This window comes from Motacilla alba, chromosome 1A (genome assembly GCF_015832195.1).
Source record: "Motacilla alba alba isolate MOTALB_02 chromosome 1A, Motacilla_alba_V1.0_pri, whole genome shotgun sequence".
NCBI classification, from domain to species: Eukaryota; Metazoa; Chordata; class Aves; order Passeriformes; family Motacillidae; genus Motacilla; species Motacilla alba.
The window spans coordinates 3,679,533-3,694,340 of record NC_052031.1 but is presented as its reverse complement, the minus strand read 5'-3'; the positions used below and the strand labels follow the sequence as shown (position 1 = coordinate 3,694,340).

Sequence of the window (14,808 nt, the reverse complement as noted above, 5' to 3'; positions counted from 1 at the left end):
CCAGAATCCAGGCTTCAGCAGGATCAGCTAGAGAAGGTTGTCCATAAGATTCTCTGCAGCATCTTCAGGTGTGTGGCACAGCACATGGCAGCTGCATTCCTGAACACCTCCTCACCTGACCCCCAGAGGTTCGTGGCTGATATTCCTGTGCCCATGTGCTGTTGCCCATCAGCAGGGGACATTTTACCCAGGTGAAGGAATTGAGGACTTTATTGGAGGGAGTGTAACAGAAACGCACACAGATTTACAACAGATAAGTAGTTCCTCAGAAATCAGAGGTGTAAGCTTACAGAAGTTGCCAAGCAGGAAATTTTGTTTCCTGGATGGATCAAAGGGGCTTTGCCCAGCTGCTCTCTCAAGCAGAGGCCAAGAGAATGTCACTGTCTTGATTCTCCTGTTTCCTTCTCTTTTGGGACAGCACATGACAACATGCTCCATCCACAGAATGTGAACCCTTGGTTTTTACTCGAAAAGGGCTAAGCCAGCTGCATGATCCAACACTTGGCAGTGAAGAGGCTTGAGGCTGCAGTGTCTCCTCACATCTCCCAGCAAACATAATTTCCCCTTAGTGGCTAAAATCCCTATGACACACTGCAGCCCAGAGCTCTCCCCAGAGTGGGACAAACACAGAGCAAAGTGTAAAATGACCCTGCCATGTCAGTGCAGCTGCATCTTCCCAGGGAACACAGGTGCTTCCCACCCCAGCGTGGGCATGGAGCAGCTCTGGGCTCAGCAGAGGGCTCCATCCCTATTCCCCAGTCACAACAGGCTCAGCAGGAAGCAAAGGCCATCCCAGCTGAAAGGTGCCTGGCAGCATGCTTGTGGAGCTGGGGCAGCCCTCTGCTCAGCTCCAAGCTGGGTTCCTGTGAGAAGCACAGAATTATTTCTGGTGGAAAAGGCCTCTGGCATCAGCAACCTTTGGCCAATCACTACCTGGCCATGTGGACCATGGCACTGAGTGCCACATCCAGTCTCCAGGCATTGGGATTGCACCACATCCTCCGTCAGTCCATTCCAATGGTGAATCACCCTTCATGGGAAGAAATTCCTCCTGATGTGCCACCAGAATCTCCCCTGGTGCAGGTTGAGGCCTTGCCCTCTCATCTTCTCCCTGGTTGTGCAGCAGAAAATGCTGACCCTCACCTGGCTACACCCCATTTTCAGGGAGCTGGGGAGAGAAATAATCTCTCAGAGCCCCCACGTCTGGGCTAAAGAAGCCCAGCTGCCTCAGCTGCTCCTCACAGGCCTTTCCCTCCAGGGCCTTCAGCAGCTTCATGGCCTTTCTCTGCACTGCCTGCAGAGGTGGCCTCGGCCCGTGGATCCCGCCTGTCCAGATCCCTCTGCAGGGCCTTCCTGCCCTCCAGCAGGCGCAGTCTGCCACCAAACATGGTGGCATCTTGCTGAGAGTTCACTGGATCCCCTCATGCGGATGATCAGGAAAGCTATTAAACGGGACTAGGCCCGACACTGCTCCCTGGGCACAGCGCTTGTGGCCGGACGCCAGCTGGATGTGGCACTGTTCACCAAGGCTCTCCGGGCCTGGACATCCAGACAGCTCCTGTCCCAGCCAAGAGAGCACCTCTCCAAGCTGTGGGCTGACAGCTTTTCCAGGAGAATGCTGTGGGAGACTGTGCCAAAGGCTTTGTTGAGGTCCAGGTCGACTCTTCCACAGCCTCCCCCTCATCCCCAGGGCCGGTCATCTGGTCATCAAAGGAGATCAGGTTCACTAGGCAGGACCTGCCTTTCCCAAAATATCTACTGGCTGGGACTGATGCCTTGGTTATCCAGAATGTGCCCTGTGAACACACTCAGGACAATCTGCTCCAAAACCCTTCTGGGAAGCAAGGTCAGGTGCACACGCCTGTAGTTCCCCAGATTGCCCTTCCAGCCTTTCTTGTGCATGGGTGTCACAATGGCCAAACTCCAGGCATCTGGGCCCTCCCCAGTGACCCATCAGTGATTAGAAGTGATGGAAAGCAACAGTCCTCAAGGATGAAATAAGGCAGAATGCAAGCTGCTCCTTTCCTCTGTTGGGCTTCCCATGCATTTCACAAGCTTGCTGTGGATGGCAGGGCATTTCTGATTACTGCCAGGGCTGAAGGTGCTGGGAAGAGCCTGGGAAGTTGACAGAGGTGGCACTGGTGGGGTTGGTGTGTTGGTTTTGCACAGGCTGGTTCTTGGGAGTGGGAGGGCCAGTGAGGTGGCTTTTGAGAGAAGTTGCTAGAAGCTTCCAGCATGTCTAGCAAATCCAGTCCCTGATGGCTTTGAAGATGGACATGCTGTTTGCCACAGCTGGGCTAATTATAGATGTTGGTAGCACCTCTGCAATTAAAGAAGAAAATAAAAAAAAATTGTGCTGTGTAGTTTGAATTTCAGCCAGAGAAGAGGAGGAGGTGAGAACATGTGAGGGAAACAACATGGAAACACCAAGGCGAGTGGAGAAGGAGGGGGAGGAGGTGCTCCAGGATTTAGAGCCAAGATTCCTCTGTAGGCCATGGTGAAAAAGCTGTGCCGCTGCAGCCCATGGGGATCCAGGAGAAAATCAGAGATCCACCAACAGCCCATCAGGGATGTGCTAAGTCTGGGGCAGGTAGATGCCTGGAGGAGGCTGTGATCCACTGGGAGACCTGGTGAAGAGAGGGGTCCCCTGCTCCCCTGCTGGAGCAGTCTGTAATCACCTGTAAATTGCAGTGCAACTTGGGATTTTACGGAAGATGTGACCCTGCAATCCAGCACTGCAGCAAAGAAATTTTATTGTAAGCTCTTGCAAACTCCATGATGGGGCACGCATTGGTTTTTGACAACCACTGAATACAATTCCCCAAGTCAGTTTCCCATCAATCTGCAGAAAAGCTTCAGAAACAGAGCAGAGAAGGAAGGTGTCCAAGGAATGCGTCACAGGAATTCAGCTTTGGTTGTGCCAATGTGCTGTTGCCCATCAGCAAGGGACATTTTGCCCAGGTGCAGGAAGTGAGGACCTCACTGCAGGGAGTGTAACAGAAACACACCCAGTTTTACAACAGATAAGTAGTTCCTCAGAAATCAGAAGTTTAACTTTACAATGTAAGCTATTAAAGTTGCCAAACTGGAAAGTTTGTTTCCTGCATGGACCAAAGGGGCCTTGCCCAGCAGCTCTCTCAGGTAGAAGCCAGAAGATGCCACTGTCTTGATTTTCCTGTTTCCTGTTTTGGGACAGCACATGAATAAAAATCAAGAAAATCAAGAAAGAAAATCTAGAAAAACAAAGGAAAGTGGTGTGTGCAGTTTGAATTTCAGCCAGAGAAGAGGAGGAGGTGCTCCAGGCACCAGAGCCAAGATTCCTCAGCAAGCTGTGGTATGACCATGGCAAAGCCACTGTTCCTCTGCATCTCCTGGGGATCCACGGGGGATGCAGAGATCCACCCACAGCCCATTTCAGAGGTGCCCATGCTAGGCCAGGGGGATGCCTGGAGGAGGCTGTGATCCACTGGATGACACAGTGAAGAGAGGGGTCCCCTGCTCCCCTGCTGGAGCAGCCTGTCCCTGGAGAACTGCACCCTATGGAAGGATGAGACATCCCAGGGCAGTTTTGGGAGGAACGTGTGCCTGTGGGAGGGACTCATGTTGCAGCAGTTTTGGTTGGACTGCTGCTTGTGAGAGTGGAGCCACACTGGAGAAGTTCAAGGAGAACTGTGTCCTGTGGGAAGGACCCCATGGTGGAGAAGGGGAGGGACTCCTCTCCCTGAGCATAGGAAGAAAATCATGGGTGATGAACTGACCAAACCCCCTCCACTCTGTCTCCCTGTGCTGTCGGTGGAAAGGAAGGAAGGCTTGGGGAAGAAAAGGTGTTTTCAAGTGCTGTTTTACTTCTCATTATCCTCCTCTGATGGTGGTAGTAATAAACTCACTTTCTGTCTCTAAGTTGAACAAGATTTGCCCTTGGAGTGTTTACTCCCAGTCCTTATCTCAACTCATAAATCCTTTAATAATTTTTTTTCTCTGCACTGTCCAGCTGTAACAGGGAAGGCTGCGTGAGCAGCTTTTGTGGGTGGCTGGTGTTTGGCCAGTGTCAAACCACGACAGTTGGTCAAGCAGCCAGGGGCTCCAGAGCCTGGAAATCGAGGGCAGTGAGGCATGGCAGGAGTGATGGTGAGGATGAGTGTGGTCTCACAACAAAGCCATTGTGCAGAGGTGGGTGAGCAAGTCAGAGGGTGCCGTACCCTGAGGCACAGCAGAGGTGTCTGCAGAGGTGCCTCAGCCTGAAATCACTCTGATGCTTTCATCCCATCAGGGCCTGTGTCAGCATTTGATCCCAGCAGAAAAAAAATCCATCCAGGCAGAGAACCTGGGATGGCAGCAGCTGTCCAGCAAAAGGGGTTGAGAGTGATGTGCTCACTTTGTTCTCCTAAAAGGCAAAACCTTCTCCTAGGGGTCTGTGCAGCCCAGCTGGCACAAGGCAGGGCTCTTGCTGCTGTGGCCATGGCAGCTGGAGGCAGCAGGAGCAGAACTCCACGGTGCTCCCAGGCCGTGCCCCGTGTCTGCCCTGGGGTCTGGTGCCCTGTGCTCAGGTGTGCAGAGCCCCCAGAGCTGCCCCTGGGCAATGGGCCTGGCCTCTGGCTGCTGGCCCAGGTGGGGGTGGCTGTTGCCCAGTATCCTGCAGCACATCTGGCAGCCCCAGTGGGGCTCTCCAAAGCTCAGGGCAGCTGCAGTGGCCCAGGGTGCAGCTCTTTATGCAGCTGAGGCAGGCCTGCAGCTCTGCTGGCTGCAGTCACAGCTGGGTCACCAGCACACCTGGGGACACTCTGCACCTCCACCAGAACCTGGTTTTACTGCAGCCCCCAAACAGGTTGTTCCTGGCTGAGCACTGAGACCCAGTAGGATGATGAACAACAGCTCCTGAGCTGAGAAGTCCAGTCCCAAGCTGGCACCTCTGAAAGTGACACAGCTTGCATGGTCTGTTGCCACCATGGCCCATTTTGTTCATGCCATTCACAGGAGAATAACTGGTGTCTGATGCTGACACTTGTGTGGCTGTTATGGCATCCTCTGATTGCATTTGGACACCCCATGTCCTGCAAGGATGCTCTGGGCACTGTGACTTTACTGGTGGTTGTAGAAATTTTAGTGAGAAGCAACTTGTGGATTATTAAAGACATGACCCTGCAATCCAGCACTGCAGCGAATGACTTTTATTGTAAGCTCTTGCAAACTCCATGATGTGGCACACATTGGTCTTTGACAATCATTGAAACATTTCCCCAAATCAGTTTCCCATCAATCTGCAGAAAAGCCTCAGAAGCAGAGCAGAGATGGAAGGTGTCCAAGGAGTGCATCACAGGAATTCAGCTCTGGCTGCTCAAAGCTTTCTGTGTATCTGATGCCAAAGCCTGCCTGCCTGATACAACAGCTGCTGCTCTCAAGGTGCAGTTTCAAAAGCAAGCAAACCAAAGCCTGGCCCAGGATCACAGAATCACTGAATTGTTGTGTTTTGGAGGGACTTCTCAGGACCTTGTAGTCCAGACTCCAGGCTTCAGCAGGGTCAGCTGGAGCAGGTTGTCCAGAATCATCTCTTGTTGGGGTGTGGGTATCTCCAGACATGGGGATCTCCAGACAAGGCCTCTGGGTAACCTGAGCTGCCCTGGTGCCTCAGCCTTGCTAAGGAGGTGAGGGACAAATCAGCTGCACACTCCTGGGGACAGCTGAGGAGGAGAGGACTCGTTCCTGAGAGCTCTCTCCTGAGATGGGCAGCAAAGCCAAGCAGCTGGAGGCTCTGCCCACATCTCTGTGCCTTTGAGCTGAGCAGGAGGTGCCCTGAGGGACAGAGCTGGAAACACATCAGAGAAGGAAGCAGCACAGACTCTGCACAGGACATTTGTGCCCCTCTGCTCTGCTCTGCTGAGACCCCAGCTGCAGTGCTGCCTCCAGCTCTGGGCCCACAGCACAAGAAGGACACAAAGCTGTTGGAGTGGAGTCCAGTGGAGGCCATGAAGGTGCTGTGAGGGCTGGAGCGTGTCTGCTCTGGAGAGAGGGTGAGAGAGCTGGGGATGATCAGCCTGGAGAAGACTGCTGAGAGTGCAGTACCCCAAGGATCTCTAAGAGGGCTGGGGAGGGTCTCTGGACAAGGGTATGGAATGACAGGACAAGAGGGAATGGTTTCACACTGGTAGAGGGCAGGGTTAGATGGGATATTATAAAGAAGTAAATTACCATGAGCAGGCTGTGGTATGACTAAATGTTATCTAGAGCTGTTTTGACTGCCCCATCCCTGGAAGCACTCAAGGCCAAGCTGGGGAGGGCTTGGAACAACCTGGTCTAATGGAATATCCCTGTCCATGGTAGGCAGGTGAGAATGAGATGATCTTTAGGGCTTGAAGGTCCCATCAAAACCAACCCATTCTGTCATTCTGTGACATGTGGGAAAAGGCACCAAGTGAATTCCAGTGAGGATGTGAGGCTTATTTCCGGGGACAGGCAGAGCTGAACAGAGTAACCGTTCCACCGTAGAGCTCAGTCAGCCTCTTCTCCAGCTCCTTCAGGCTGAGCTCCTCCACCTCATTCTTGTTGTTCTCAGCAATGGCCCCCCAAGCATCTTTGGGCTCTTCGTCCCCCAGGCAGCAGGCTGCTGACCAGATGTGGCTGGGTCTGTTAACCCTCTCTTCAGCAATGTAGGTGTTCCCAGGCACAGCACCCGTGATCACGTAGGTGGTTTTACAGCCCTTGGTCTTTTTGGACATCGTTTTTAGCTCATAGGCATTCCACTCGCCCTTGTTGAGACTTCTGTCCTGGGGCACTACGTTGGTGAGGGTGAAGGTAGCCATCATGCTCTCTCTACTGAACTGATGTCCACTGGGGCTCAAATGGCCACGGTCCAAACCCTTCAGTCCTTTGTAGTCATTATGGACAGCCTGGCTCTCTTTGATTTGGTCTGAGGTGAACTTTTTTTGTTCTATGAGGATCCAATCCCTTTCCATGTCTGGAATACTATTTTTATCTATGAGCTAGACAGGGAAAGAGAAAGAGGTGTTAGAATGGGGAATGGGAGCAATGGAGAAGATTTCCCCAGAGCAGAAGTCTCTGGTGGTCAAGATCCCATTTTGTGTCATCTCAGTGAAGGAAAATGTATGAATCTGAGAGAAATCATACACATGACCCTCCCACATGAACACAAGAGCTTTCAAGAGCAAGCAGCTCAGAATCTGACTGCTCTCAGTTTGAATTTGTGACCTTTGTGATCCTGCCTGCAGCGTGTTCTGGGAGCATGGATGGATGTATGAGACAAGGAGCATTTCCCACTCCAAGGATTGAACAGTGACTTTGGTGAGACACCTTCCCTGACAAATCTGCTTCCCTTTCCTCCTGTCTCCACAGCCCAAATCTGCCCAGGGCTCTCCCTGGATCCCCTCACACCATGCTGTGATTGTGTGATCCTCTGATTTTATGTGTGGTGGCTACATGTGTAGCCCAGTCCTGGAACACAAGGACTGTAACCCCAGAGACAGGGAGATGTGTCAGGAAATCAGTCCTGGAGCTGAGCTTTCCCCTGGAGAGCTGCAGTTGATTAAAGGATGAACAGTTTTGCTCAGTAGACAAAAAGATCCCAATGTGAATGGAATCAGTTACAGCAGTGCCTGGGAATGTGTCTCAGAGCTGATCTGGGCCAGGGAGAATTTTCTGTAGCATCACAGAAAAGAAGCTACAAATGATCAGCCTCTGAGAGGAGCCTGTAATCCCAAAAGAGTCCTGGGAAAACTAAATACTCCAAAAATTCCTCAGGAGAAAGTAAAAAAAAAAAAATCAATGTTTTTTTTTTTGCATGGCCAGGGTCCAAGGTGCAGGAGGAAAATGCCAGGTTGGATAGGGCTTGGAGCATGCTGGCCTAATGGCAAGTGGCCTGGTCCATGCAGGGGAACTGGACTGAGATGGTCTTTAAGGTTCCTTCCAACACCAACTATTCTATGACTCTTCAAAAAGAGAGAATATGGAGGCTGCAGTGGTGCAAGACCAGATTCGTTGCTCGAGTTCCTACGCCTAAGATGAAAAGATTATTTTCCTGATAACTTCAACATCTCTTTCTTCATTTTTAGGGAAATGTATTTAGCCTTCCTCTGGAGTAGGCCATGTGGCTTCCTTCTCTGGCTCACCTTCCTCCAAATGCTGTTTTTCTACTCTGTCCTTAAGTATCACAGGAATTGCCTCTTTTTCTCTTCTGCAATTGGCCTGGACAGTTCTGCTGTAGTTTGTATGGAAGGACATTTGTGAGGGCTCTAGAGCTTGTGGAGCTCTGCCTGTCTGCTGGATCCTTCTGGACCAAGCCTGAGCCAGAGGTGCTCAGGGGTCACCGCCCATGGGTGGAGATGACATCCTTCTGACTGGAGCAACACTGATGCTCCTCTGTGGAGACCCTGGCGGGGCATTCCCTGATTGAGGGAGGCACAAGAAATTCCCCCAAAAAGCTGTTAGACCCCATAGGCTCCTTTTCCTGGTCCTATGTCTGTTTCTATGTCCCTGAGCAACTTCTCCCTATTCCTTGATTGGCACTCATCTTTGTACTGCACAGAGACCAAGTTCACCCCCAGGCCCCTTGGCAGACTGAAATTTAAACCCTCTATGTGTGGGTGCTGGGACCTGAACATCACACCTCATGGCTGAATAAAACATCTGTGGATATTATGCAAAGGCCCTTTTTGCTTCCTTAACCTAGACTATACTGGAAGCAATTCAGCTTGCTACACCCCTCACTTTGCACTGCCTGAAATGTCACTCCAGAAATCCCTCCCCAGTTAACCTGACCCTCTCATCTCCAGTGCCTTTTCTCCTGAAGCTTTGTCCCTGGGCCATCTCACCCCCTTCTGAGTTTCTCCTCACTTCTCTCACAGCACTCACAAAGCCTGTTTGACCCTTCACTGGGAGCAGAGAAGCTCTGCCCGGGATGCAGAACAGCCCAGGGCAGACTGGGGATCAGATGCCAGCAGGACTGTTGTTCCCTCCAGTTTAGCCTCTCCTGGATGCCTTTTCTCCATCCCTTGGTCACCCAGCACAGCAGGGCACAGGGAGGGGAAGCATTTGACTTTGTCATGTCCTGCAAAGCAATCAGATTTGCTGTTCCTTTCAGGTGAAGGCAGAGAGCTGGGCACCTTTGGGATGTGATTGATCTCATGCTCCTGCTGATGTCTCAGATGTGTCAGAGGAACCATGTGGTGCAGGGGTTTGAAGTTCAGTGAGGACAATCCCATCCAGTGTGTCCATTTGCATATATGAAGTGGGGTGGTGTGGTTGTGATATTTTGTGAAAATCCCTTTGCTAGGATTTTCTTCTCCTGAGAAGCTGAGAAGGTCTCAGCATCAAGTGTAAACAATTTGTTATCTGCTACTGTGGGATGCAGCAGGTGCTTCCTTGATTGGTCAATGTGAGATGTTTCTACTTGGTGGCCAATCGAGGAGGCAGCAGCTCTCGGACTCTCTGGGAGTCACAGAACTTTATTATTCATTCATTTTCTATTCCTGTCTAGACTTCTGATGATTCTTTCTCTCTGTTCTTTGTAGTACAGTTGTAGTGTAGTCTTTTTAATATAATACATATCATAATATAATAAACCAGCCTTCTGAAATGGAGTCAAGATCTCTCCTTCCCTTCACCAAGTCCTGACTGCCCTGAAGACCCACGGTAATAGGGTGGTAGGAAATAAAAGTGGTAATTTAAATGCTGCAGCTCATCTTTGAGTGTCTGGAGGGTGATGTGCTGTAGGAGAGACACTCACCTGGGGCTCAACCATCCACCACTCTGGAGGTTTCTTGGCATCTCCAGGCTGGTATTTATAAGCAGAGTACACTGGAATTCTCCTGTCTCTGTCGTACAGCGTTGCATAGTGATATGAGTTGTTAAAACGCTGACAGATCAAGGCTGGGTTCTTTGGATTCAGGGCATCATTTGGGGTGGTCTCCGCATAGAAGAACTGAGGACATTCTTCAAAGGACTTCACCACCTCGCTGTGTCCCAGCCAGAGGCAGCTGGCCAACACCTGCAGCAGCAGCAGCCCCAGCATGGTGGGAGGATTTCAGTGACGGGCTCTTGCTCCCCTGGAAGGCAAATGCAGAGGGACACTCAGCTTGGAGAGAGCTGGACATGGCCTGGGGCCTTTTGTGCAAGGGGACAGAGCTGGCAGAGGAGGGGATTAGGAGAGACCAGGAAAGGAGTAATTTCTGTCCTCCTGCATATGGAGAAATCCCAAGGGCAATAAGGCTGAAACCTAAAAGAGACTTTAGGTGCCCAGAAGAGGCAGCAGTGGGAGAAGTCAGGCTGTAGGAGGAAGGAGCCAAACCCACCAGGACTGCAATCAGCTCTCACAGCAAAGGGATCTTCCACCTGAGGCACAGCCCTGGCACAAGCTCACCTCTTCCCACCTCCCTCCTGCTCTCAGCTCCTTCCCACAGCAGACACCTGCAGCTGGGCATGGACTCTGCTCAGCCCCCTGCCATGCTGAGCTGGGCTTTCATCTCATGGGGCATGGGGCAGGCAAAGAACAGCAATGCTGCACTTCCTACAGGTCTCTGGCCCCATCCAGGTTCACACAGACACTCAGCTCTTGCAGTCACACCCAATACTGAAGCCCAACTGACCCACCTGGGGTCCTGCCTCTCAGCTGACTTTGGGCCATGGCTGTGCTGCTGCTCACCTTGCATTTCCACGTTATCCAGCCCCAGACTCTGGACTTGCAGACACATGGAGAGAGCAAATGAAGGGGCCAAGCAGATGGCAGCAGCAAGCACGAGGGATAACACCTCTATCCTATCAGCACAGTGGCTGCTGCAATGCAAGCACTGAGGGGCAGCTCTTCCTGTGCTTGCTTGGGATTCCTGCTGATGCCCATCTTCAGCTTTGCTGATTGATTTCCCTGTACAGTCAAAGGCACCATTGCAGGAATTTCTTGCACAGCCAGCTGTCCTGTTTAGTCTTTCTCAGTGCTGATGTGATTTTCAGCAGTCAGTAACATCATTCCTTTATGAGAAAACTGCTGAAAAGCTCCCTGGGATGCTGGAAATCAAGCAAGGGGCTGTGTTTCCTTCCAGCGGCAGCACAGGATTGGGAGAGCAGGGATGCTTCCATTTGCATTGCCAGACATTTAATGTGGAGTGATTTAATACCATCAGCATTTGGAATAAGGCAGCTGGGACAGGCAGGTAAAAGGGTTCCTGGCAGAGCAAGCTGCCACAGCCTCTAAAGCACAAAGCCCACCTTGGGCTGGGAAGGGGCTGAGCTCAGCACTGCTGAAGGCTTGACAAGGCACCTTGCACATTTGCTCTTTTCTTCTTCTTCTCCCTGACCCCCATCTCTCCATTTCCATTGGATTCGGGATGTTGAGCTGCACACAGCCCTGCTCTGACCCAAGATAGCTATCTGGTCCTTTTTCCGCTGTCTAGCCCTGAATCAGGAACTTGGTGATCAATGAGCTGGAAATTTAGAACTGCAACTACAAGCTCTCTTGTAGTAAAACTGCTCTTTGCAGTACACAGTAGAGCATGCCCAAAGCCGCCCCAAATTAAGCAGAGAAGAGGCTGCAGAGTCCTTCTGCATGACCCACTCCATGAGACTGAAACAGATCCAACTAACTGAATATCTAACTTAACAGATACATAGAAAACAACCTACCGTGAGAAGGAGTGGCACAGGATTCTGCTCGCAGCCCCAAAGTGGCAGAGGAGTCTCCAATGCCTCTGCTGCAGTCTCAGACTGTCGGGGTTTATATGCTCTCCAGGGAGAGACAGTTGTTGGATTTCCCGAGAAGCTTTGCGAGTAAATTTTCCCGGGAATTTAGACCACACCTATGTTTGTCCAGAGGATTTTTGCAAGGTCATGGGTGCAGTTTTACTACTCAATAATCTCCCCTTTCCTATTTATTGAACAGTTTGGTGATGAATTTCGCGTGAGCTGGCTTGAGTTTCTTTCCCAAACAATTCCATCTGTCTTTGCCCTCCTGATTGACAGAAAATACCAAAGTCCTGCAAAATTCAGTGCATGCATAAGCCCTGATTGCTCCTTGGAGCTCAGCACCTCCAGCCCAGGCTTTGTCTGCATATATCTATTCAGGAAGTCAGGAAAGACTTTGAATATTGGTGTCAACGGTAATGAAGGAGCAAGAGCTTACTTTGAAGCAGAGTTTCAGAACAGGCAGCTGAACCGTTCCTTCTGTGTTCTCCCTGGAGAGAGGAGTGTTTGAATCCTCAGGAGTGCCACTGCAATATATACCCAGGCATAAATTTGCCCTTTGTTATAAACAAGGAATTCCACAGAAAATAGAAGTTTTCTTTTTTCATCTGGGGGAATGTTCACACCCCCCCTGAAATGTGTTGACAGTTGTTTATCAAAGTTTTCTCAGAAGTCTCCCAAATTTGCTAACTTGCAGCATGGTATGTCACAATCAGCCAACAGTGTCTGGTGGCTTCCTTGATCATTTCATCAATCCCACCAGCTGCAGCTGCTGCTACTCCAGCACCTACACATGTTCCTGATCCCAACAGAACATCTCTGGTGACATTGGATGGACTGATGTACACTCAGACACTGGATGCCTCAGAGTACACTCAGATATTCACAGTCTGCCCTTCTGCAGCCTCCCATAACATCATTCCTGTGGCCGGGCTACAAATATTCTCTTGCCTGATTGCCATGGCTGTGTAACAGCTTCATCCCAGCAGCCTGGGAAGGAGAAGGCTCTGCGGTTTCCTCAGAGCACCTGCCAGTACTTTAGGAGCCTACAGGAGAGCTGGAGAGAGACTTTGCAGAAGGGCATTGAGCTGAGAGGTGTGCTGGGTTATGAGTTAATTTTCTTGGCAGAGGCAGGTGTGGGGCTGTGTTTGGAGTTCTGCTGAACACAAGGTTGATAACAGAGAGGCGTTTCAAGTATTGCTGGGCAAAGCTTTCACAGGACAAGGCCTTTTCTGCTTTTTGTACTGCCATGCTGGCAAGGATGCTGGGGGTACTTGGGAGGTTGGGAGGAGACACAGCCATGACAGGTGAGGCCAACTGACCAGAGGGATATTCCATAGCATGTGAAATCATGCTGAAGGTATAAAGTGAGGGGAAGGAGGAGGAAAGGGGGGGACATTTGGCGCGGTGAGTTTTGTCTTCGCACGTAGCTCTTAGGTGGGATGGAGTCCTGCTCTCTTAGAGTTGACTGAACACATTTCATTCCATAGGAAACAGTGAATGAATTCCTTGATGTGCTTTACTTCTCCGCACAGATTTTGTTTTCCCTGTTAAAATGTCTCTTTCTCTACCATAAGTTTTCCAGCTTTTCCCCTTCCAGTTCTTTCCTTGATCCCGGTGATCAGGGAGCAAGGGAGCGTCTGCTTGGGGCGTGGATGCTGGCTGGGGTTAAACCAGACCATTAGGACAAGGAGAATTGCTGCTGGCTGGGGCTTGGAGAAACCTGGGATAGTGGAAGGTGTCCCTGTCCATGGGAGGGCATGGAAGTAGCTGGTCATTAAGATCATTACCAACCCAAAATGTTCTGTCATTCAATGATCATTCATTCATTTAAAGCTAAACTGGACTAATTTCCTTCTGTTTCCAAAAGTCCAGGAATAATAGAATGATGAGTTGGTTGTTACAACCTAAAGTATCCAGAAGAAGTGTGTTAGACCACAGTTGGTTCAGACAAAGCACTTGAGTCATGCAGTTCCTTTTGCTCTGTTAACCTGGGAATGGTGTGTTAAACAAAGTGAGACAATCCGACATAATCCTGAATTCACAGAACCAGCTGAACTCTTTGATGCAAAGGCCCCAACCCTCAAAGGATCAAGAGTGAGGACCTCAGTGTTGGGAGTCTTGTTCCTGGATCCATAGGCATATCTTGTAGGAGCTCTTGGCACTCTGGCCCACTTTGTTGATGGCCATTCACAGGAGAATAACTGGTGTCTGATGCTGACACTTGTGTGGCTGGTATGGCATCGTTTGGTTGCACTTGGACACCCAATGTCCTGCAAGGATGCTCTGGGCACTGTGACTTTACTGGTGGTTGTAGAAATTTCAGTGAGAAGCAACTTGTGGCTTATAGAAGATGTGACCCTGCAATCCAGCACTGCAGCAAATGACTTTTATTTTAAGCTCCTACAAACTCCATGATGGGGCACACATTGATCTTTGACAACCATTGAATATATTTCACCAAGTCAGATTCCCATCAATCTGCAAAAAAGCTTCAGAAGCAGGGCAGAGAATGAAGGTGTCCAAGGAGTGCATCACAGGAATTCAGCTTTGGCTGCTCAAAGCTTTCTGTGTATCTGATGCCAAAGCCTGCCTGTCTGATACAACAGCTGCTGCTCTCAAGGTGCAGTTTCAAAAGCAAGCAAACCAAAGCCTGGCCCAGGATCACAGAATCACTGAATTGTTGTGTTTTGGAGGGACTTCTCAGGATCTTCTAGTCCAGAATCCAGGCTCCAGCAGGATCAACTAGAGCAGGTTGTCCATAAGATTCTCTGCAGCATCTTCAGGTGTGTGGCACAGCACATGGCAGCTGCATTCCTGAACACCTCCTCACCTGACCCCCAGAGGTTCTTGGCTGATATTCTTGTGCCAAAGTGCTGTTGCCCATCAGCAGGGGACATTTTACCCAGGTGAAGGAATTGAGGACTTCATTGGAGGGAGTGTAACAGAAACGCACACAGATTTACAACAGATAAGTAGTTCCTCAGAAATCAGAGGTGTAAGCTTACAGAAGTTGCCAAGCAGGAAATTTTGTTTCCTGGATGGATCAAAGGGGCTTTGCCCAGCTGCTCTCTCAAGCAGAGGCCAAGAGAATGTCACTGTCTTGATTCTCCTGTTTCCTTCTCT

General features: G+C 50.4%; 1 protein-coding gene across 1 annotated transcript; it reads right to left on the bottom strand.

Annotated features, from left to right (window-relative positions):
• Positions 1 to 6,329: 6,329 nt before the first annotated feature.
• Positions 6,330 to 10,042, bottom strand: LOC119708121 (endonuclease domain-containing 1 protein-like). Its single transcript, XM_038154089.1, has 2 exons — positions 9,737 to 10,042; positions 6,330 to 6,977 (listed from the first exon to the last, which is right to left on the bottom strand). The coding sequence occupies exons 1-2, from the start codon at positions 10,019 to 10,021 to the stop codon at positions 6,435 to 6,437; spliced, it is 828 nt and encodes a 275-aa protein (XP_038010017.1). The 5' UTR covers positions 10,022 to 10,042; the 3' UTR covers positions 6,330 to 6,434.
• Between the last annotated feature and the right edge of the window lie 4,766 nt (positions 10,043 to 14,808).